At 36.8% G+C, this 23,589-nt stretch overlaps 1 protein-coding gene across 4 annotated transcripts in view; it reads left to right on the top strand.

Annotated features, from left to right (window-relative positions):
* ASZ1 (ankyrin repeat, SAM and basic leucine zipper domain containing 1) overlaps positions 1 to 23,589 on the top strand; it is a 131,066-nt gene that overhangs the window by 86,167 nt on the left and 21,310 nt on the right. For 3 of the 4 annotated variants that reach the window (XM_077163645.1, XM_077163656.1, XM_077163638.1), the window contains exon 10: positions 14,552 to 14,661. In XM_077163645.1, the coding sequence (XP_077019760.1) occupies positions 14,552 to 14,661 (110 nt within the window). Of the gene's footprint in view, positions 1 to 14,551; positions 14,662 to 22,873; positions 23,035 to 23,589 lie in introns of those variants that run through there. The other variant, XM_077163666.1, reaches the window with a different exon arrangement.

Genomic DNA, 23,589 nt, shown 5'->3' with positions numbered 1-23,589 from the left:
ATTGGTCTGTAGTTTTCTTTTTTTGTAATATCTTTGCCTGGTTTTGGTATGAGGGTGATGTTGGCTTCATAGAATGAATTAGGTAGTTTTCCCTCCACTTCGATTTTTTTAAAGAGTTTGAAGAGAATTGGTACTAATTCTTTCTGGAATGTTTGGTAGAATTCACATGTGAAGCCATCTGGTCCTGGACTTTTCTTTTTAGGAAGCTTTTGAATGACTAATTCAATTTCTTTACTTGTGATTGGTTTGTTGAGGTCATCTATGTCTTCTTGAGTCAAAGTTGGTTGTTCATGTCTTTCCAGGAACCCGTCCATTTCCTCTAAATTGTTGTATTTATTAGCGTAAAGTTGTTCATAGTATCCTGTTATTACCTCCTTTATTTCTGTGAGGTCAGTAGTTATGTCTCCTCTTCCATTTCTGATCTTATTTATTTGCATCCTCTCTCTTCTTCTTTTTGTCAATCTTGCTAAGGGCCCATCAATCTTATTGATTTTCTCATAGAACCAACTTCTGGCCTTATTGATTTTCTCTATTGTTTTCATGTTTTCAATTTCATTTATTTGTGCTCTAATCTTTGTTATTTCTTTCCTTTTGCTTGCTTTGGGGTTAGCTTGCTGTTCTTTCTCCAGTTCTTCCAAATGGATAGTTAATTCCTGAATTTTTGCCTTTTCTTCTTTTCTGATATAGGCATTTAGAGCAATAAATTTCCCTCTTAGCACTGCCTTTGCTGCGTCCCATAAGTTTTGATATGTTGTGTTTTCATTTTCATTCGCCTCGAGGTATTTGCTAATTTCTCTTGCAATTTCTTCTTTGACCCAGTCGTTGTTTAGGAGTGTGTTGTTGAGCCTCCACGTATTTGTGAATTTTCTGGCACTCTGCCTATTATTGATTTCCAACATCATTCCTTTATGGTCCGAGAAAGTGTTGTGTAAGATTTCAATCTTTTTAAATTTGTTAAGACTTGCTTTGTGACCCAGCATATGGTCTATCTTTGAGAATGATCCATGAGCACTTGAGAAAAAGGTGTATCCTGCTGTTGTGGGATGTAATGTCCTATAAATGTCTATTAAGTCTAGTTCATTTATAGTAATATTCAGATTCTCTATTTCTTTGTTGATCCTCTGTCTAGATGTTCTGTCCCTTGATGAGAGTGGTGAGTTGAAGTCTCCAACTATTATGGTATATGAGTCTATTTCCCTTTTCAGTGTTTGCAGTATATTCCTCACGTATTTTGGGGCATTCTGATTCGGTGCGTAAATATTTATGATTGTTATGTCTTCTTGTTTAATTGTTCCTTTTATTAGTATATAGTGTCCTTCTTTGTCTCTTTTAACTGTTTTACATTTGAAGTCTAATTTGTTGGATATTAGTATAGCCACTCCTGCTCTTTTCTGGTTGTTATTTGCATGAAATATCTTTTCCCAACCTTTCACTTTCAACCTATGTTTATCTTTGGGTCTAAGATGTGTTTCCTGTAGACAGCATATCGAAGGATCCTGTTTTTTAATCCATTCTGCCAATCTATGTCTTTTGATTGGGGAATTCAGTCCATTGACATTTAGTGTTATTACTGTTTGGATAATATTTTCCTCTAACATTTTGCCTTTTGTATTATATATATCATATCTGATTTTCCTTCTTTCTACACTCTTTTCCATATCTCTCTCTTCTGTCTTTTTGTATCTGACTCTAGTGCTCCCTTTAGTATTTCTTGCAGAGCTGGTCTCTTGGTCACAAATTCTTTTAGTGACTTTTTGTCTGAGAATGTTTTAATTTCTCCCTCATTTTTGAAGGATAATTTTGCTGGATATAGGAGTCTTGGTTGGCAGTTTTTCTCTTTTAGTATTTTAAATATATCATCCCACTGTCTTCTAGCTTCCATGGTTTCTGCTGAGAAATCTACACAAAGTCTTATTGGGTTTCCCTTGTATGTGATGGATTGTTTTTCTCTTGCTGCTTTCAAGATCTTCTCTTTCTCTTTGACCTCTGACATTCTAACTAGTAAGTGTCTTGGAGAACGCCTATTTGGGTCTAATCTCTTTGGGGTGCGCTGCACTTCTTGGATCTGTAATTTTAGGTCTTTCATAAGAGTTGGGAAATTTTCAGTGATAATTTCTTCCATTAGTTTTTCTCCTCCTTTTCCCTTCTCTTCTCCTTCTGGGACACCCACAACACGTATATTTGTGTGGTTCATATTGTCCTTGAGTTCCCTGATACCCTGTTCAAATTTTTCCATTCTTTTCCCTATAGTTTCTGTTTCTTTTTGGAATTCAGATGTTCCATCCTCCAAATCACTAATTCTATCTTCTGTCTCTTTAAATCTATCATTGTAGCTATCCATTATTTTTTCTATGTTTGCTACTTTATCCTTCACTTCCATAAGTTCTGCGATTTGTTTTTTCAGTTTTTCTATTTCTTCTTTATGTTCAGCCCATGTCCTCTTCATGTCCTCCCTCAATTTATCGATTTCATTTTTGAAGAGGTTTTCCATTTCTGTTCGTATATTCAGCATTAGTTGTCTCAGCTCTTGTGTCTCCTTTGAGCTATTGGTTTGTTCCTTTGACTGAGCCATATTCTCAATCTTTTGAGCGTGGGCAGTTATCTTCTGCTGCTGGCGTCTGGGCATTTATTCAGATTTCTCTTGGTGTTGGACCCAGCAAGGTTGTAATATTTTTCTGTGAAATCTCTGGGTTCTGTTTTTCTTATCCTGCCCAGTAGGTGGCGCTCGTGGCACACGTTTGTCTGCGGGTCCCACCAGTAAAAGGTGCTGTGGGACCTTAAACTTTGGAAAACTCTCGCCGTCCTGGGGGTTCGCTAGCCGAAGCGGCTTGAGCCGGCCCGGGGTCCGAACGCAGGGAGGGTGTCCGAACGCAGGGAGGGTTGCTGGTCGCCGCAGCCAGGGAAAGAGCCCGTCCGAATTTCCTAGTCGGCCCTGGGCAACAAGCGTGGCGGGAGGGCGCCAGCGGCAGCGGCCCGCCCGAGAGAGTGCACGTTCCCCGGGAGTCACGGGGTCACCGTTCTCCGCGGCCTGGGGGTTTCCGATCCAATTCTCTCAGTTGGTCCGGGGGCTGCGCGTGGTGTGGGCGCCAGTCGCCTTGGTTTCAGGGGACCACCTCTCCAATTCTCCCAGCCGGCCCGGGAAGGGGGAAGGGAGTAACTCCGGCCGCTTGCCACCCCGCCCGGTAAGGCCCGCGCGCCTCGGCGATCTCACCCGAGCTGCTTCTCTCAGCCAGCCAGCCGTTCCAGGATGGGGTACGCTGTCTTTTTTATCTCTGTTGTGGCTTTGGGCGCTTTCTGTATCGTTTCTACTCCCCTAGTAGGTGTCCTGGAGAAGAAACTAAGATCCGCGCGTCTTACTAAGCCGCCATCTTCCAGGAAGTCCTGAACCCTCTATCATTATTACTAACTATCTGGGAATCTTGCTTTCCCCAAACCCAACTTGGGACATTCCTTTTTCCAATGCCCCTCGTCTTACTATAGGTGCATTGTTGGGGGAGCCTAGTGGCAGCTGGCTCCACTGAGGTTTTCTTGGTGGTTGTGGCCTATACCTCTGTCCTGGCTCCTCTTTTTTCTCAGGGCAGCTTCTCTGAGTAATGGCCTTGGTCAAAGAGTGCTGCCTGCTGTTTCATCTGCTTTTGCTGTTTCCTCTCCAATGCCTGATCTCTATTTGTGTATACTTTAAAGAACACTAGGATGTGGGAATTCCTAGTCTACCATTCGGTTTCTGTAATTTATGGCAGATGTCAGGGGCACTTTGGCTGATAAAGGCCATATGTATCAGCCTGCTGTTTTCTGGCTTTTCATCAGTATAGGTGTACCACCTGTATGCCTCAAAAAATTCTTTCCAAGAAAGCCAAAGGATTTTCCTGGGGCCCCTGTTGCACCTCCTGGATTTTAGTCAATGACTTCTGCCTTGGAGTCTCATTCTGCAGCCCTCCCACCATACAAACTTTATAGTGGTCCAGAGAGTTTCTTTGCCTCAGGTCATTCAGATCCCATTGAGGGTCAGTTCAGGAATGGCTTCTGCTTGTGAGGCATAAATGGGATTGTGGAGGCCCTTGACAAATTGCCTCTGCTTCCTGCCTTGCTTTTTCTAAGACCATGAGCCTCCCCGCTGGGGTAGAGAGGACATCTGGAAGGGCTTGAATGTCTGCCCAGTTGGAGTTATGGGTGGCAAAAATAGAGATAAAAAGGCTGGTAAATTTCTTGGTATTGGCCCAATAGAAAGGTGTGTTGTTTTTCCATTTGAGCATGTTCAAGGTGGTAAAGGAGGTGTAGACAAAGAGAAATCCATGGGATTCATACCATTCAGTATTTGTCTCAGGGGATATTGGCCTGGCACGTGGGTCTTGTCCAAAGAGAGACAACTCCGTGGCCAAATCGGGCACCATTTCATGTATGAGGAGGAGACGGTAACTGTCCCAGGAACAGTGATGGAGGTGGGGATGGCAGAAGGGGTGGCATCAAGGGGGCAGGGAGCATAAAGGATCATCTAATGGGTCCTCGGGTGGCGCATCAAGGGCTGGTGACCTCCCCCCACCCCATTCTCTAAAATGGTGGATGCTGAATTGCCATGCCACCTCTGGAAACACACCCTCAGACCACACTGCCATTTCATCTCCTCGTCCCCAAATAAAACCATAAAAGCCTGAACATATGGTATCTCAGCCCATTTTTTCTTACTTTTGCAAAACAAGTCTAATTGTAGAATGGTATTAAAGTTAACAGATCTGTCTTGGGGCTACTTTTCTCCATCCTCCAGATCATATTGTGGCCAAACTAAATTAAAATTGAGAATCAGTTTCTTTTGCCTCAAGGGGTCTCCCCCAAATTTAGACCAATTATTAAGAATGCATCCAGGTGGAGAGCATTTCAGAGTAGACAGTTCATTCCCCATGTCAAGGAACCAATAAGAAAAGGAAATGAAAAAAGATTCAGGAGACTAAACTAAAGTTATAGGAGTGAGGCAGGCATGCCGCAACCCAAAAAGTGTTGCCCATAGAGGGACTCAAAACCTCGAAGCCTCTGCATTCACTCCACCAAAGCACAATTTGAAATATAAACAAAGGATGAAAAAACTGAAAACAGGAACAAACTCACCTGACAGAAGGAAGGAAGGTCCCTATCTGTACCAGCTGCCATCATTCCAGTGGCACGATCACCTCTGGAAAGTCATTTAAATCCCCTCTCCGTGATCCCCTCCCAAGTTTCCAGTAAGAACCCCAGGTTTCTGCTAGAGTCAGAGCAAGCCTGGAGGAGGGACTCAACCAAATATGGGGGATGTACCAAGGGGCTCCAATTGAGTGATGGGAACATTACCAGGAAAACCCAGACCTGAGCAGGAGGCCCTCATTGGTGCCATTGACAAAGGGAGTTAGCCACAAAGGTAAGATAAGGAGCTTTAATATTTGTGTCTGCGGAGGCAAGGGGCCAGGGGCTGAGCCTAACATTGTAACCGACTTGAGCTAACTTGTACTTCTCTGTTATACCCCATTATCATCCCTCTACCCCGGCTCCCCGCACATTTGCTAATCACTGTCTTTTATGCATAATACATAAGCGTGTTCAAAAAATGGCATCTAAACTCTTCCTAAAGGGAGGAAATTTACTGTTATAATGAGCCAAGCTTTATCTTAGGACAGGTTAGTCCTTTCTGTGCTTGCTCCCAAGTCTGGTTTGAACCAGCCTTGCAGCTGTAGTTCTTGATCAGAATACACTAACCATGGCTCCCATATGCTAACGGCTGCTTTTGACTTGTTTTCCATCCTCTGTTGGTTGGCTGGATAAAGAAAATTGAACAGTTGTTAGTTTGAGTGTGGGAGGGGCCATTGTCCTTACCATGGGTTTTGCCAGCTTCAATCATAGACCCTAGTTTGCATTGATTGTATTTTTTCCCTGTATACCATCCCATCCCAACAAATGCAATGTCGACATTCATTTGTTCTCCCTCATGCAAGCACATTCTTATATGTATACATTTAATCATCGTCATTGTCCATTCTAGGCATCAGTAAGTTATACCATCCCAGTCCTTATCCTCTGTCTTTTCTTCTGATGTCTTACATGGCCCCAGCCCTCCTCCCTCAACCATACTCACAAGCATCTTCGTTCAGTGTACTTATGATTTTGTGCTAACGTTAAATAGTATTGTGCTATCCATTTCTGGATCTTTACAATCAGTCCTGTTGAACATCAACTCCAGCACTTGTAATTTTCTGTTTTATAATGGCAATTCTAGAAGGTATGAGATGATATCTGATTGTGGTGTTGATTTGCAATTCCCTCATAGCTAGTGAGATTGAACATCTTTTCATAGATTTCTGAGCCATTTGTATTTCCACATCTGAAAAATTTCTGTCTGGGTCTTTTGCCCATTTTGTAATGGGGTTGTTTGTCTCTTTATTGTTGAGTTGTAGATTCTCTTTATACATTCTGGATTTTATATATATATTCTGGATTTTAAACCGTTATTTCATGTATAGTTTCCAAATTCTGTCTCCCATGCTGTGTAGGTTGCCTTTTTACTTTCCTGACAAAGTGCTTTGATGCAAAAAAGTGTTTAATTTTGAGGCGATCCCATTTATCTGTTTCTATTTTCATTGCTCACACTTTGGGTGTAAGGTCTAGGAAACCACCTCCTATCACAAGATCTGTGAGATATTTCCCTCCATTTTCTTCTGAAGTTTTTATGGTTTTAGCTCTAATGTTTAGGTCTTTGATCCATTTTGAGTTAATTTTTGTATAAGGTGTGAGGTATGGGTCCTCTTTCCTTCTTTTGGATGTGAATATCCAGTTCTCCAAACACTATTTTTTGAAAAGGCTCTTCTTCCCCAGTTGCGTTGGCTTGACATCCATTCAGAGATCATTCGTCCTTAGTCTATTTATTAGACTATTCCATTGGTCAATATAGCTATCTTTAAGCTAGTACCATGCTGTTTTGAACACTGTAGCTTTGTAATATGCTTTAAAGTCAGGTAGTGTGAGACCTCCCTCTTCATTTTTCTTTCTCAAGATATTTTTAGCCTGCCTTTCCAAATAAATTTGGTTATTGGTTTTTCTGTTTCTGCAAAGTAAGTTGTTGGGATTTTAGTTAATGTTGCATTGAATCTATAAATCAGTTTGGGTAGAATTGACATCTTAGCTATATTTAATCTTCTAAACCATGAACATGGTATGTTCTTCCATTTATTTAGGTCTTCTTTGATTTCTTTTGGCAATTTCTTGTAGTTTTTTGTGTATAGGTCTTTTGTGGTCTTGGTTAAATTTATTCCTAAATATTTGATTCTTTTGATTACTACTGTAAATGGAATTTTCTCTTGATTTCCTCCTCATATTGCTCATTACTAGTGTATAGAAGCACTACTAATTTTGGGTGTTGATCTTGTACCCTGCCACTTTGCTGTACTCATTTATTAGCTCTAGCTATGCTGTAGCTTTTTCATTATTTTCAACGTATAGTAGTATCATGTCTTCTGCAAACAGTGAAAGTTTGACCTCTTCCTTTCCAATTTGGATGCCTTTTATTTCTTTTTCTTGACTAATTGCTCTAGCTAGAACTTCCAGTACAATGTTGAATAACAGTAGTGACATGGGTATCCTTGTCTTGTTCCTGACCTCAGAGGGAAAGCTTTCAGTCTCTCTCCATTGAGTATGATATTAGCTGTGGATTTTTTTCTTATATCCCCTATAACATGTTGAGGAAATTCCTTTCTGTTCCTATCCTTTGGAGTGTTTTGAACAAGAAAGGATGTTGAATTTTGTCACATACCTTTTCTGCATCAATCAAGATGATCATGTGGTTTTTCTGCTTTGATTTACTAATGTGGGGTATTACATTAATTGATTTTCTTGTGTTGATCCAGCCTTGCATACCTGAAATAAATTCCACTTGATCATGGTGTATAATTCTTTTAATATGCTGTTGGATTCGATTTGCAAGTATTTTGTTGAGGATTTTTGCATCTATATTCATTAAAGAGATTAGTCTGTAATTTTCATGTTTTGTATCTTCGTCTGGCTTTGGTTTTAGGGTGATGTTGGCTTCATAGGATGAATTAGGTAGTTTTCCCTCTTTAATTTTTTTGAAGAGTTTTAATGGGATTGGTGCTATTTCTTTATTGAATACTTGGTAGAATTCACATGTAAACCTTCTTGTTCCTGGAATTTTCTTTTGAGGTGAGCTTCTTGAAGACTGATTCAGTCTCTTTACTTGTGATTCATTTTGTTGAGGTCTTCTATTTCTTCTTAAGTCAATGTTGTTTGTTCATACTTTTCTAGGAAGTTGTCCGTTTTGTCTGTGTTGTCTGTTTTATTAGCATATAACAAATAAATAGTATCCTGTCATCTCCTTTATGTCTGCAGAGTCAGTAGTTAAGTCCCCTCTCCCATTTCCGATTTTATTTATTTGCAACCTGTCTCTTTTTTGGTCAGCCTAGCAAAGAGTCCACCAATTTTATTATTTTCTCAAAGAACCAGCTTTTGATTTTGTTGATTCTATTGTTTTCATGTTCTCAATTTCATTTATTTCTGCTCTAATCTTTATTTCTTACCTTCTGTTTGCTTCGATGTTAGTTTTCTGTTCTTTCTCTAGTTTCTCCAAGTGAACAGATAATTCCTTGATTTTTGCTCTTCTTTTTTAATATAGGCATTTAGGGCAATAAATTTCCCTCTCAGCACCATCTTTGCTGCATCCCATAATTTTGATATGTGGTGTTCTTATTTTCATTTGCCTCCAGATATTTACTGATTTACTGATTTCTCTTTCTTCCTGGCTCACTGGTTTTTTAAGAGTGTATTTTTTAGCTTCTGTATATTTGTAAATTTTCCAGCCTTCCACCTGTTATTGATTTCCAACTTCATTTCATTGTGATCTGAAAAATTGTTTTGTATAATTTCAGTCTTTTTAAATGAAAATTTGTTTTATATAATTTTAGTCTTTTTAAATATATTGGGTCTTGCTTTGTGACCCTACGTGTGGTCTCTCTGGAGAATGGTCTATCAGCAATTGAGAAAAATGCATATTCTGCTTTTTTCTAAGGTGTAATGTTCCTTAAATGTCTGTCAAGTCTAGTTAATTATTCCTATTATTCAAAATCTTTGTTTCCTTATTGATCCTCTGTCTAGATGTTCTAGCCACTGATGAGAGCAGTGTATTGAAGTCTCAAACTATTATTGTAGAAGTGTCTACTTCTCCTTTCAGTGTTATGAGTGTTTGCCTCATGTGTTTTGGGGCACTCTGGCTCACTGCATAAATATTTATGATTATTATGTCTTCTTGATGAGTTGTTCCTTTTATTAATATATAATGTCCTTCTTTGTCTCTTTCAGTTGTTTTACATTTGAAGTCTAATTTGTCAGATATTAGTATAGCTACCCCTGCTCTTTTCTGGTTGTTGTTTGTAAAGTATCTTTTTCCAAACTTTCACTGTCCATCTGTTTTTGTCCTTGGGTCTAAAGTGAGTCTCTTGTAAATAGCATATAGATGGGTCCTGTTTTTAATACATTCTGACAAGCTATATCTTTTGATTGTGGAGTTTAATTCATTAACATTTAATCTTATTACAGTAAAGGTAGTACTTATTATGCCATTTTTTCTTTGGAATTTCATGTTGTATCTTGGTTTTTTGTTTTTGGGTTTGTTTTTTGTTTGTTTGTTTGTTTGTTTGTTTTTGTCTTTTTATCCTTACTGGAGTAGTCTTCATTTACACACTCTTTTCCAAACCCCTCTCTCCCCTGTATTTTTCTATCTGCCTGTAGTGCTCATTTTAGTATTTCTTGTTAGTGCTGGACTCTTAGTCATAGACTCGATCACTGTGTTTGTCTGAGGATATTTTAAACTCTCCCTCATTTTTAAAAGATAGTTTTGCTAGATATAGAATTTTTGGTGGACAGTTTTCTCTTTCAGAATCTTAATATCATATCTCTGCCGTCTCACCTCCATGGTTTCTGCTTAGAAATCTGCACATAGACTTATTGAGCTTCCTTTGTATTTGATGGACCTCTTTTCTCTTTCTGCTTTCAGAATTCTCTTTGTCTTTGACATTTGATAATCTGAAATAAGTATCTTGAAGTAGGCCTATGCAGATCTATTGCTTTGGGGGTGCATTTTACTCTTGGATCTGTAATTTTATGTCTTTCATAAGAGATGGGAGATTTTCAGGGATAATTTCCTCCATTATTCTTTCTGTCCCTTTTCCCTTCTCTCCTCCTTCTGGGACACCTTTAACATTATATTCATGTGCTTCATGTTGTCATTTAATTCCCTGAGACCCTGCTCATATTTTTCCATTCTTTTCCCTATCTGCTTTTTTGTATGTAAGATTTCAGTGGTCCTGTCCTCTAGTTCACTAATCCTTTCTTCCGGCTCTTCATATCTGCTGTTGTAAGTCTCCATTGTGTTTTTCATCTCATCTGTTGTGCCTTTCTTTCCTGTTAGTTTTGCCATTTGTTTTTTCAAGCTTTTGAGTTCTTCTTTATGGTTTCCCAATGTCTTCTTTATATCCTTCATGTCTTTGCCATATCTTCCCTCAACTTGTTGATTTGATTTTTTACTTTCCTTGGCATGTTTGAATGATCATTAGTTATTTCAACTCCTGTATCTCCTTTAAAGTGTTTGCTAGTTTGTTCCTTTGACTGGACCATATCCCCATTTTTTCTAGTTGATTCATAATTTTTTGGAGGTCGACACCTGATTTCCTTAATTAGTTTATTCTGGAGGTCGTTTTTCATTCTTTTACCTAAGGTTTTCTTGTGGTTCACTTTGTTCCTTTTTTTTTTTTTTTTTTTTTTTGGTGTTCAGTTCATCTTACTCTAGAACTCTAGCCTAGTTTCTCTTTTAACTGTTCAGAATTTTTCAGTTCTTCTTTTTCTATTTTTTGCCCTGCCTAAATGAAACCCCTCCCCTTTTCTATGAGGTGGTCTCTGCAGATATTGATCCTAGTCAACTGTTTCCAGACAAGACAGGCCCACTTCTCAGAGGGTGTAACTGGTATCAAGTTACCCTGAGAATGAAGCCCAGCAGGTTAAGAGATAGATTCCTGTAAAGCCTCTAGACTCTGTTGTTTTGCTATCCTTCCCACTAGGTGGTGCTAGTAAGCCTAGAGCTCTTCACTGGTGTAAAGTGGTGTGGTGCCTCTAATTCTAAGCTGACCCTGTAGCTGCTAGGGACATGGTTGAGACAGAGGCAGAGATAGAAGATGAAATTAGGACTTAGTTCCTGGGGCCTGAATTCTCTGATTGAGGGCCACAATTAAGCTGGGTCCCCCCACCACCACCTATTTTCTTGGGAGAGATAAGCCCTTTAAAGAATTCACTTGAACTGTTTCTCTCAGACCTGTCTTAACTCTACCCTTGCCTAGAGCAGGGCTGGCAATTGAAAATTCCTGAGGCTTTCTCTAATGAACTACTCAGAATAGTTTAAAAAACATATTTAAGCCCTTTTCAGCTTTAGTCCCCACCCCCCAAGATTCCCCTTTTAAGAGCCAGAGTTGGTACTTGGCTCTGTGTGCTTGGAGCACAGGCCTTTTCCATTCTTCTGAGCTGCACAGACTAAAAGCCTTAGGGGGGTTTTACCCATCAGCCCTGCCTCCTGTCTGCCAGGAGGAAACCTCATGATTGCTTCCCTTCTTGCTCTTGCTTATCTGTGCTTGGAGCTTGTATTCAGCAGTCCAAATTTGTTAATTAAAACCACAATTGGAACTTGTCTGGCCTGTCCCCCCTTCCTCCCAGCAGAGACTGCTGCTTTTTCCCGTAGGGAAGTGTTTCCAGCTGAGTCTACCATGCCAGTGGGGGAAGGGTGCCAGCCTCCAGATTTGGGGGGCTTTACTCACAGTTCTGTGTTGTGATCTTGGCCCTTCCACCTGTTCCACACTGGTTTATGACATGTCTAGTCATGGACGCCCCCCAAACAATTGTTCCTCCAAATGGTTACTGGCTATTTACTAGCTGTTCTAGAGGACAAACTAAATTCCACACCTCCTTATGCTGCCATCTTGCCCTGCCTCCTTAATAGGTGGTTTTGAGATGTGTTGGTATGACCATGTGTCCCCCAAATACTGTCTTTTGCTGTGTCCCAAAATTATCAAAACCTGTTATTTTACTTTCTAGTGTTAAGTAGCAATTCAAAAATAGCTATGGGAAGGATTATAGATTGTGCAATAAATAGAATACTTAACAAGTTACCTGCCAGTCTGTCCAAGAATATCAACCAATTACATCCCCCTATCTCATACATGTCGACACCCCTTTTCAACATGAAAAATGTTAGACTGGGCATAACCCAAATATCCCTAAAGATTAGGAGAAGGATCAAAGGAGAAGGAATATAACAGAAAAGTTAGGATTTAACAAATGAGTATGACTACTGAATCATTAAACTGATTTTTCTTTTTAGCTTTCAGTGTCTTAGAGCAGCTAGAAGAGAAAATCTGAAATTGTGGAACTGTAACCCCCCAAGCTTTGAAATTTGTTCTAAAACTACTTGTTAAGATGTGCTTTGAAATTTATTGCTTTTTTTGTCTATATGTTAAATTTCATGATAAAAACTGTTGAAAAAAGTTATAAACTTGCTGTATGAACACATTGGAAACTTGAAATCTTCAGTTTCACTAAAATTCACAATTAGTGTACTATTTATCTAAAAAAATAAAGCCAAGATAGAATCTTTAGTGTAGTGGTAATGGTAGAAAGGAGGAAAAAAGGTTTCTTAATTTTTATTTATCAGCAGTATATTTTTAAATATTTTGAAGGGAAGTTGTTTAACTGTAGGTTTTTGAAAGATATGTATTAAAATGTAATGATTTACATATCCTATAAAGGATTAATATCCAGAATATATAAAGAAATCCTTCAACTTCACAATAGAAAGACAACCCAGTTTTAAAATAGGCAAAAGATTTGAACAGCCATCTCTCCAAGGAAAATATACAAATGTCTAGAAAGCATGTAAAGATACTAAGCTTGTTTGCCATCAGGGAAATGCAAATGAAAAGTCCAATGAGATAACATTTCACGCCTATTACATGGCTGCTATTTTTTAAAAATGGAAAATAACAAGTATTGGAGAGGATATGAAGAAATAGTAACACTCATTCATTGCTGGTGGGAATGTAAAATGGTGCAGTTGCTGTGGAAAACAGTTTAGCAGTTCCTCAGAAAACTAAGTATAGAACTACCATATGTTCCAGCAATCCCACTACTAAGTATATACCCAAAAAAATTGAAAACAAGGACTCAAACAGGTATTTTCACACTTATGTTCATAGTGGTATTATTTACAGTTGCCAAAAGATGGAAGCAACTCAAGTACCCATCCCTGATGAAAGTATAAATAAAATGAGGTATATACATCATTGGAATATTACTCTTCCATAAAAAGGAATGAAATCCTGTATGTTTGACAGTGTGAATGAAGTTGGAAGATATCATGTTGAGTGGAATAAGCCAGACAAAAAGATAAATATCATATTATTTCACGGGATATGTAACAACTAGAATAAGCAAAGCTCATAGCATCAGAATCTACAATATAGGTTACCAGGGTAGAGGATGGAGATAGGAAATGGGAAGTTAAGGCTTCAAATATACAAGATTCCTATTTGGAATGGTGGAAATCTTTTGGTAATGGATGGTGGTGATGGAAGCACAAGATTGTGAATGCAGTTAACAGCACTGAAATATATATCTGAATTGATTAAAAAAGGGAAATGTTATATTTTATATATGGTAGCAGAAATGTTTTAAAAATCCATTTTATGTGTATGTGTTATTTAAAGAGAAGGAGGAGTATAACAGAAAAGACAGGATTTAACAGATATGACTGCTGAATCATTGTATTGATATTTCTGTTGGTCTCCAGTGTCTTGGAGCAGCTAGAAGAAAAAATGAGAAATCATGAATTGTAACCCATACCAAACTTTAAATCTGCTCTATAAGTACTTGTTAAAATGTACTTGGAAATTTGTTGCTTTTTTGTATATATGTTGTATATCACGATTTAAAAAAAACGTTAAAAATTTTTTAAATCCATGAAATTACACTATACCAACACTGAACCCTACCTAAAACCATGGGCTTTAATTAATGGCACAATTATAAAAAATGTGTTATCAATTGTAACAAATTTTCCACACTAGTGTAAGTTGTTGGTGGGGTGATGTATGTGAATCCTGTATTTTATGCATGATTATTCTATAAACCCATAACTTAGTCTCTAATAAAGACATTTTTTTTTAGTATTTAAAAAGTTAACTTTTAACATAAAAAATCTAGTGATCTGTTCTTGTAGATCACCATAATTGCTATTTATTGCAAATAATTGACTATATATATATTTAGATACTATATATCTAAGTATTTTAATAATGTAAATAACTTTGTCCACCACAATTACAGGCAAACCAAACATTTTTTCAACATTTTTTATTTTTCCAATATGTATCTAGTGTTTTCAAAATATTAAGTAATGAAGTAGAAAATTTCCTTTGAATAATTTTCAATATTAAATTATTGAAGTATAAACATCTTAATGCACTTTAAAATTATTTCTTCTTAGAATGGCATTACCAGTAAAGACCAGCACAAAATTCTGGCTGCTCTTAAGGAATTAGAGGTAAAAGAAATAAAATTTGGAGAACTACCAGAAGTGGCAAAGTTGGAAATCAGGTAAAATTAATTTATTGGTTTACTTTAATATCATTGTTTAGAACTGTTTGTTTTCAGTTTAATTTTGATAGTGTCTGAGTCATTTTACTTGATACCATCATTTTCCTAGGGAGATGGATACTCAAGTCAATTTTTATGAAGTTATTTTACCAAGAACCAAAACTGTGTGTCATCTCATTAATGCACATAGAAATATTTACGTTTTATTTTTTTCCTTGCATCTTGCTAAATTGAATATGTGAAATATCACATGCTATTCACAGTATAGCTCTAACTATCCTTAAGACTTTTATGTCAAATTAAAAGTATTCAAAGTATTATTCAAAGTATTAATATTTTTGCTTAGGTTGCAAGCTGCCAGAGTGCGATATACCAAAAACAGGAAGGCTTTTTAAAAAAGGGAATTTATTAAGTTGCAAGTTTCTAAGCTCTATGGCTGTGAAAATGTCCAAATTAAAGCAAGGCTATAGAAATGTCCAATCTAAAGCATCCAGGGAGAGATGCCTTGGTTCAAGAAGGACAGTGACATTTAAGGTTTCTCTCTAAGCTGGAAAGGCACATGGCAAATATGGGGATGTCTGCTAGCTCTCTCTCCAGGCTTCTTGCTTCATGAATGTCCCCTGGTGGCATTTTCCTTCATCTCCAAAGGTCTCTGGCTATGTGGCTTTCATGCTCCCTCCCCACCCAAAAAAGGGCTTATGTGCATTTTAAGGGCTCCAGTAAGCAACCCCACCTTAAATGGTTGGAGACATGTATTCATGGAAACCATCTAATCAAAAGTTATCACCCCACAATTTGGTGGGTCACATCTGCATGGGAATAATCAAAAAGCTCTCACCCAGCAATATTGAATGAAGATTAAAGAACATGGCTTTTCTGGGGTCCACAACAGATTCAAACTGGCACAGTCACTAAGAAAGTATTTCTCATGTAGCTCTATTTATTTTCAGCATTAGTGTATAAAAAATTGGTATTATATAAAGTTCACTTCCAATATTGTAAACTTATCAAGAACTGATCATTAGTAATTCAAGGTCAATTTTGAAAATAATATTTGATTTTATTAATATATTGTGATGTTATAAATAATTTTTTAACTTTTTATTTTGAAATAAAGATTATCAGAAAGTTTACAGAGAGAGATGTATAGAGAGTTTCATGTCCTCTTCACCCAATCTTCCCCAATGTTAATACGTTGCCTAACTATAGAATACAATATCAAAACCATAACATTGACATGTGTACAGTCCATAGAAATTATTCACATTTTGCCAGTTAATCATGCACTCTGTGTGTGTGTATTTGTGTGTAACTCTATACAGTTTTATCACGTATGATTGGGTAACCACCACCGCAATCAATATTCTTGACATACATAAACACAGGTGGAAGTTATAGGGTCCTCTCTGGTTTTTACTGAGCATGCATCTTGTCCTGAACATGTCTTTAGGAAGTTTCCCTGTTTTGTTTTGCTTTTTCTTTAAAAAAAAAATAAAAAGACAGTAGAAAAAGGAATAAAATGAACACAGGAAAGAAAAAAAAAAAAAGATTATACCTACCATACCCCTTACCCCTTGCTTTCATTGATCACTAGCATTTCAAACTAAATTTATTTTAGCATTTGTTCCCTCTATTATTTATTTTTATTCCATATGTTCTACTCCTTTGTTGACAAGGTAGATAAAAGGAGCATCAGACACAAGGTTTTCACAATCACACAGTCACATTGTGACAGCTGTATCATTCTTCAGTCATCCTCAAGAAACATGGCTACAGGAACACAGCTCAACATTTTCAGGCAGTTCCCTCCAGCATCTCCATTACATCTTGAATAACAAGATGATATCTACTTGATGCATAAGAATAACCTCCAGGATAACCTCTCGACTCTGTTTGGAATCTCTCAGCCATTGACACTTTGTCTCATTTCCCTCTTCCCCCTTTTGGTCGAGAAGGTTTTCTCAATCCCTTGATGCTAAGTCTCATCTCATTCTAGGGTTTTTCTCAATCCCTTGATGCTGAGTCTCCGCTCATTGCAAGATCTCTGTCCCATGTTGCCAGGAAGGTCCATATATATATTATATATATTTATTAAAGAAGCCATGTTCTTTAATCTTCATTCAATATTGCTGGGTGAGAGCTTTTTGATTATTCCCATGCAGATGTGACCCACCAAATTGTGGGGTGATAACTTTTGATTAGATGGTTTCCATGAATACATGTCTCCAACCATTTAAGGTGGGGTTGCTTACTGGAGCCCTTAAAATGCACATAAGCCCTTGTCCTACATAGTCATGTCCTACATAGAGAGGGGTAGGGTACTGGTTGTGTTGGCTGGAGAGAGAGGCCACATCTGAGCAACAAAAGAGGCTCTCTTGGGGGTGACTCTTAGGCCTAAATTTTAAGTAGACTTGACCTATCCTTTTTTGGGGTTAAGTTTCATATGAACAAACCCCAAGACTGGGGGCTCAGCCTATAGCTTTGGTTGTCCACACTGCTTGTGAGAATATCAAGAATTCAACTTGGGAAAGTTAAATTTCTCCCCGTTTTCACCACCCCCCGAAGGGGGCTTTGCAGATACTTTTCCACTCACTGATCGAATCACTCTGGGATTCATCTGGTCATCACTCTGGACAAACCAGCAAAATCTCATGTCCTACCTGAGATTCCAAGTACTTATGGCGTTCAATCAAACTATCTACATAAGTTATATTAGGAAATGCACTAGTCAAAATATAAATTTTATAACAAATAAACATTTTTTGCTTTAGTCTCACACAGAAGGTGACATCTTAAAATATTAATTACCATCTATTTTCAGTACCCTGCAATAATGACATTCCTTTGTTCTTCCTCATGCAAAAACATTTTTAAAATTGTACCTTGTACATTTCACTATTATTATACACTCTAGGCATTCCTAGATTATACTTAGATTATCCCTGTTTACAGGGATTCATATCCCCGCCTTCTCCTATGAAATAAACTTTCCCCACCTCCTGGGTACTCTTTTATGACTTAAGCAGTAATCATTTGTCCTAGGCCACAGCAGTTTGACTATATAATACACTAATTTAGCTGTCCTCAAGCTGCTTCTGCGTGCAGGGCAAATTTGGGGATGATGAGCAAAAGATGAGTGTCAAGATTCAATTCTGCAGGCTGCTACTAGATAGACGGGCACTGGCATACATGTACTCCAGTGTGCACATAAGGGTTACCTACTCCTTTCAGAACTGGACCAGGGACTTAACCTGAGAACACAGTCTGACTCTACCCATACTGGGAAGGAGTTGGGGGAGGGGTCATCAAGGGGACCAGAAGCTTTTCCTATGGTTTTAAGTGATGTTTTCTTTATTTGGCACTCATCCACATACTGCGACCCTTTAACTGTTTTCTGGAACTCTGAGGAAGAGGGCTTTGCCAAATATGGTAGTTGTTCAGAGATTCTTTGGGGAAACAAAACCGTGGAGTATTTCACACCTGTATGTTGGTCAACTGGAACTCCAAAGCAAAAGTTTTTATTTTGATGAGATCTAATATATAAATTTTCCCTCTTATGGATCGTGTCAAGTTTAAGAACCTTTACTTAATCCTAGGTTCTGAAGATTTTCCCCTATGCTATTTTTTCTAGAACCTTTATAGCTTTATATTTTACATCTAAGTTCATGATCCATTTTTAATTCATTTCTTTCAAGGTATAAGGATCAGGTCAAGGCCCATATTTTTGCCTAAGAATATCTATTTGCTCCAGCACCATTTGTTGAAGAAACTATGCCTTCTCCATTGAATTGCTTTGATCCTTTGTAAAAAATTAATCAGACCTATTTGTGTATAACTATTCTGGATTCTCTGGGTAATTCTTTCTCTACCAAACCATCTTGATTTCTCTGGCTATATATATAGTAAGCCTTTGCATGGAGAAGAGAGATTTCTGTCACCTTATTCTTACTTTTCAAAATGATTTGCTACTCTAGGGCCTCTCTCTGTCCATGTGTATTTTAGAATAAGTTTGACTATGACTATAAAAAACCTTTGTGAACTCTTAATAAGAATTTCATTAATCCTGTTGATTAATTTAGGGAGAATTGGTTTTTTTTCTACATTGCACCTTCCAATCCATAAACATTTTCTAAGTTTTAGATCTTTGGCTTCTTTCATCAGTATTTTGTAATTTTCATTCCACAGATCCTGTACATGTTTTGTTAGATTTATGCCGAAGTATTTCCTTTTCTTTGGCACAGTTGTCAGTTGTCAATGGTAGTGACTTTTTTTTCAGTTTCCAGATGCAGTTGATTTTTGTTTGTTGATTATGTATACTGCAAACTTACTGAACTCACTTATTATCTCTAAGAGTCTTGGGGGGTAGTTTCCTTGAGATTTTTTGTATAGACAATCATGTAGTCTGCCAAAAAAGTGGTTTACTTCTTCCTTTCTAATCTGTATGCCATTAATTTCTTTTTTTGCATATTGTAGTGTGTAGAACTTAGTGTACTGTGTTGAATAGGAGTGATAATAGCGGACATCCTTGTTTTGTTCCTGATCTCGGAGGGAAAGCATTCAGTCTTTCTACTATAGTTTTAGCTGTAGGATTTTTGTAGATGCTCTTTATGAAATTGAGGAAGTTCTACTCTATTCCTCTTTTTTGGAGAGTTTTTATCTTAAAGTATGGGTGTTAAATTTTATCCAATGCTTTTTCTAGGTCAGTTGATAAAATTATGTTTTTTTTTTTCTTTATCGTGTTCATAATGTGGATTACGTTGTTGGTTTTCAGTTATGGAACCAACTTTGCATACCTTTCCACTTTGTCATGGTGTGATTTTGCTTTTATTTACTGTTGGTTAGGGATTTTGTTAGGGATTTTTGCATCTAATTTCATGGAAGATATGGTTTCTTTTTTTGTGCTGTCTCTGTCTAATTTTGGTATCAGTATAATACTGGCTTCACAAGATGGTTTGGGGACTGTTCTTTTCTGTTTTCTGGAAGAAAATGTGTAGAATTAGTGTTAATTCTTCTTTAAATGTTTGGTAGAATTGTCCAGTGAAACCATCTGGATCTGGAGATTGATTTTTAGCATCTTCTTAATTAAAGATTCCATTTCTTTAATAATTATTAGACTATTCAGGTTATATCTGTTTCATCTTGACTGATTTTTGATAGTTTGTGGATTTCAGGGTATTAGTCCATTTCTTCTAAGTGGTTGAATTTATGAGCATAAAATATTCCCTTATCCTTTTGTAGATAGCAGAATCTGTTATGATATCCCACTGCACTTTGCCTATAGGTGATTTCTGTGTTTATCTTTTTCGATCTTGCTAGAGGTTTACCAAATTTTCAAAGAACTCGCTTTTTGTTTTAGTGACTGTTCTTTATTGCTTTTCTGTTTCCACTTCATTGAGTTCTGTTCTTATCTGTATTGTTTCCTTCTTCCTGCTTGCTTTGGATTTGTTTTGCTTTTCTTTATCCAGATTCTTGAGGGTCTAAGCTTAGATTATTCATTTGAGACTTCTCTTATGTAAGCACCTAATGCCTAAATTTCCCTCTCAGCTCTGCTTTAGTTTCATCCCTCAACTTTGATATGTTGTATTGTCATTTTCATTCAGTTCTTTGTATATTTTTATTTCCTTTAAGAGTTTGTCTCTTTGACCCATGGATAATTTAAAAGTATGCTGGTTAATCTCCAGAATGTTTGGAGACTACTTTCATATCTTTCTATTACTGATTTCTAATTTGATTCCATTATGATCAGAGAACATACTCTGTATGATTTCAATTTTTTTAATTTATTGAATTTTGTTTTGTGACTGATTATGTCTCTCTTGCTGAATGTTCCATTCCTACTTGAAAATAATGTGTATTCTAATGCTGAGATGTTAATTAAATCCATTGGTTGATGGTGTTGTTCAGTCTATAGATAGTCTTGCTAATTTTCTGTGTAGGAGTTCTATCAGTTGCTGAGAGTGGGGTATTGAAATCCCTAACTTTAATTTGGGGGCTTGTCTATTTCTGTTTTAGCTCTATCAATTTTTGTTTCTTATATTTAGATACTCTATTGTTTTGTATACATGTATAGGATTGCTGTATCTTCTTGGTGGATTGATCCTTTTATCATTATGTAATGTCCCCCTTTGTCCTTAGTAATTTTCTTTGCTCTGAAATCTACTTTATCTGATATTAATATAACTATTCCTATTTTTTAAGTTAATGTTTGTATGATATGTCATTTTTATCCTTTTACATTCACCTTTCCTATATCGTTATCTTTAAAGTGAGATTTTTATATAGCATATAATTAAGCTGTGTTTTGCTTTTTATCTACCCTGCCAGTTTCTGTCCTTTAATTGCTATATTTAGATTGCTTACATTTACTGTAATTATTGCTATATTAGAGATTGTTTGCCATTTTACTTGTTTTCCATTCATTCCTTCTGTTTTTCGTTCCTCAGTTTCTTTTTTCTTGCCTTCTTGTGTGTTACTTAAATGTTTTTTAAATTCCATTTTAATTTATTTATTTAAATTCTTTGTATTAGATTTTTAATACGGTTCTCTCTCACTCTAGTAATTGGTTGGAATTTTTTATCATATTTGACAGAAAAGTAATTTATATGTTTATCAGTCCTCAATAGCAAAATGTGCCTCTTAACACTATCAGTGGCAATATAATGTCGTGGAAAATATCCATTTGGTATTATTTCTTTTATTGCCCATTTAAGTATTACTGCTCCTATAATATGCTCTGTTGAGCTCTTTCATTTATTATTATTAAAAACTATCCTTTTACCTTTTTGTTCCCACTTTCATTTAGTCCTCTTAGAGATCATACTGATTCAAAACTTTGGGATAAGGAAAGTTGGATTTGGAAATACCTGTTTTGTTTTGTTTTTTGATATGAGCCCCCAGTCAAATTTTCACTAAGAATAAATCATGAGAGAACTGGGCAAGATGATAAGAGGAGTAGCTTATAGAACTAAGATAGCTGTGTCATGTCTGAAATCTAATAAGACTTTTAACAAAGTCTTGTAGAATACCCTTGTGGATAAGATGGAGAAATATGCATTGAATTGGATATTTAGGTAATCAAGCATCTTCCAAAAGCAGGTTGATGAGTTTATAGTAGCCTTGTAACTAGCTTGTCTCAGTGCTTTTTTTGTCTTCAACAATGGCCTGTTCAAAATGGTTGCTGAGTTGGATGAAGACAAAGTATTTTTAAAATTTAAAATTGTTAGAACGCTGGTAGTGCGAAAGTTATTACCTAGAGCAGTGCTTTCCAGTAGAAATACATGAGCCATAAATGTGAGGCACATACATAATTTAAAATTTCCTGAAAGTCGTTTTTTAAAAACAGAAAAAAATAAGTAAAATTTATTTTGATAATATATTTCTTCAACCAAAAATCTTATCATTTCAACATGTACTATCATTTCAACATGTAATCAAGATATTTTATATTCTTTTTTATATCTGAGTCTTCAAAATCATGTATATAGTTTACACTTTAAGCACATCTCTATTCCGACTCACCATATTTCAGATGCTCAATAGTTGCATGTGGCTGGTAGCTAGATGCAAATCTAGAGAATCAAGATTTTAAAGGCCTTCTTGGTAGGTGGAAGTAAACCCTCTAAAACTTACTAAGATTGAATGTAATAAGGATAAATAAGAAGTCCAAAATTAACTATATTACTGCAGGATGGGTAAAACCTAACTTAATTCACCTCTGGAATCACTAAGGCAGGTGATTATGAACTCAGTTTTGGTTAACACTATCATACCCAAAAAGGTAGCACTCTCAGACTGAAATACGAAGTCCAAAATAAGGTAATAGTTTAATTGTATATAATACTTAGCATTTGGAGTTCTTGGCTTAAAGAAGGAATTCAAAGATAGGATGAAATAGAAAACCAGTAAGGCCCCTTCTGCCTGTAGGATTACATGGTATTCTAAATCTCTGTCCTTTTGAATTATTAGTGCAATGATCAGGTTCATGTGTCAACTTGGTGGTGGTACCTGTTTGTCTGGTTGGGCAAGTGCTGGCCTGTCGCAGTGAGGACATTTCATAGAATTAGATCATGAGCATGTCAGCTGCATCCACAGCTGATTCCATTTGTAATCAGCCAAGGGGAGTCTTCTGCAATGAGTGATGCTCAATCTAATCACTGGAAGCCTTTTAAAAAGGAGGATTCAGAAGAGACGGCTCTTTTCCTTCCTGCTCCAGCTGGCACGCCTCTCCTGTGGAGTTCGTCCAGACCCTCCATCGGAATCGTCAGCTTCACGACCTGCCCTGCGGATTTTGGACTCTGCATTCCCGCAGTTGCATGAGACACTTTTATAAATTTTAAATTTGTGAGTGTTCCCTGTTGATTCTGTTTCTCTAGAGAACCCTAACTAATACAATTAGTATTTTACTATTAATAATAAAATAATTTAAAAATATATATGAATATAGATATGCCTCATATTAAGAACACCTAGATTTTAGAATCATAACCTGTAATAATTACTTTTCCCTCCATGCAACTAAATGATTTTGAACTCCTCCCACAAAGCAATATGACTTGGTAACCAGCCTGTGAAATTTCCTTTTTACTACAATGGCTCTTTTCCTTCTTTGAAGATTTGTGCACCAAATATGTTTTCCTTCTCCCTCTGCCTCTCATTGAACTTTACCTTGTTAATTTCATCTTACTTAGTCTCTTTTCCCTGTAAATAACTCTTCTTAACTCATTCTTTGTTTCTTCTTTTGATTCTTGGAAAACACTCTTTCCCTTGTCCTTTTGGTTTCATATGAGCAAAAAAATAATCATTCTCTTAGGGAATAAACATAGGAATAATTCCTTTGCAAAGAACTAATAAAGATGCTTTGCCTCTAGAGCTCATAAAACACATAGAAGAAAAATGGCAAAGTGGGGTAGATTGAGTTCACTCCTGCTC

This window comes from Tamandua tetradactyla, chromosome 1 (assembly GCF_023851605.1).
Source record: "Tamandua tetradactyla isolate mTamTet1 chromosome 1, mTamTet1.pri, whole genome shotgun sequence".
Classification (NCBI taxonomy): Eukaryota; Metazoa; Chordata; class Mammalia; order Pilosa; family Myrmecophagidae; genus Tamandua; species Tamandua tetradactyla.
The sequence above is the reverse complement of the archived record's forward strand: the minus strand, read 5'-3'. Positions and strand labels throughout refer to the sequence as shown.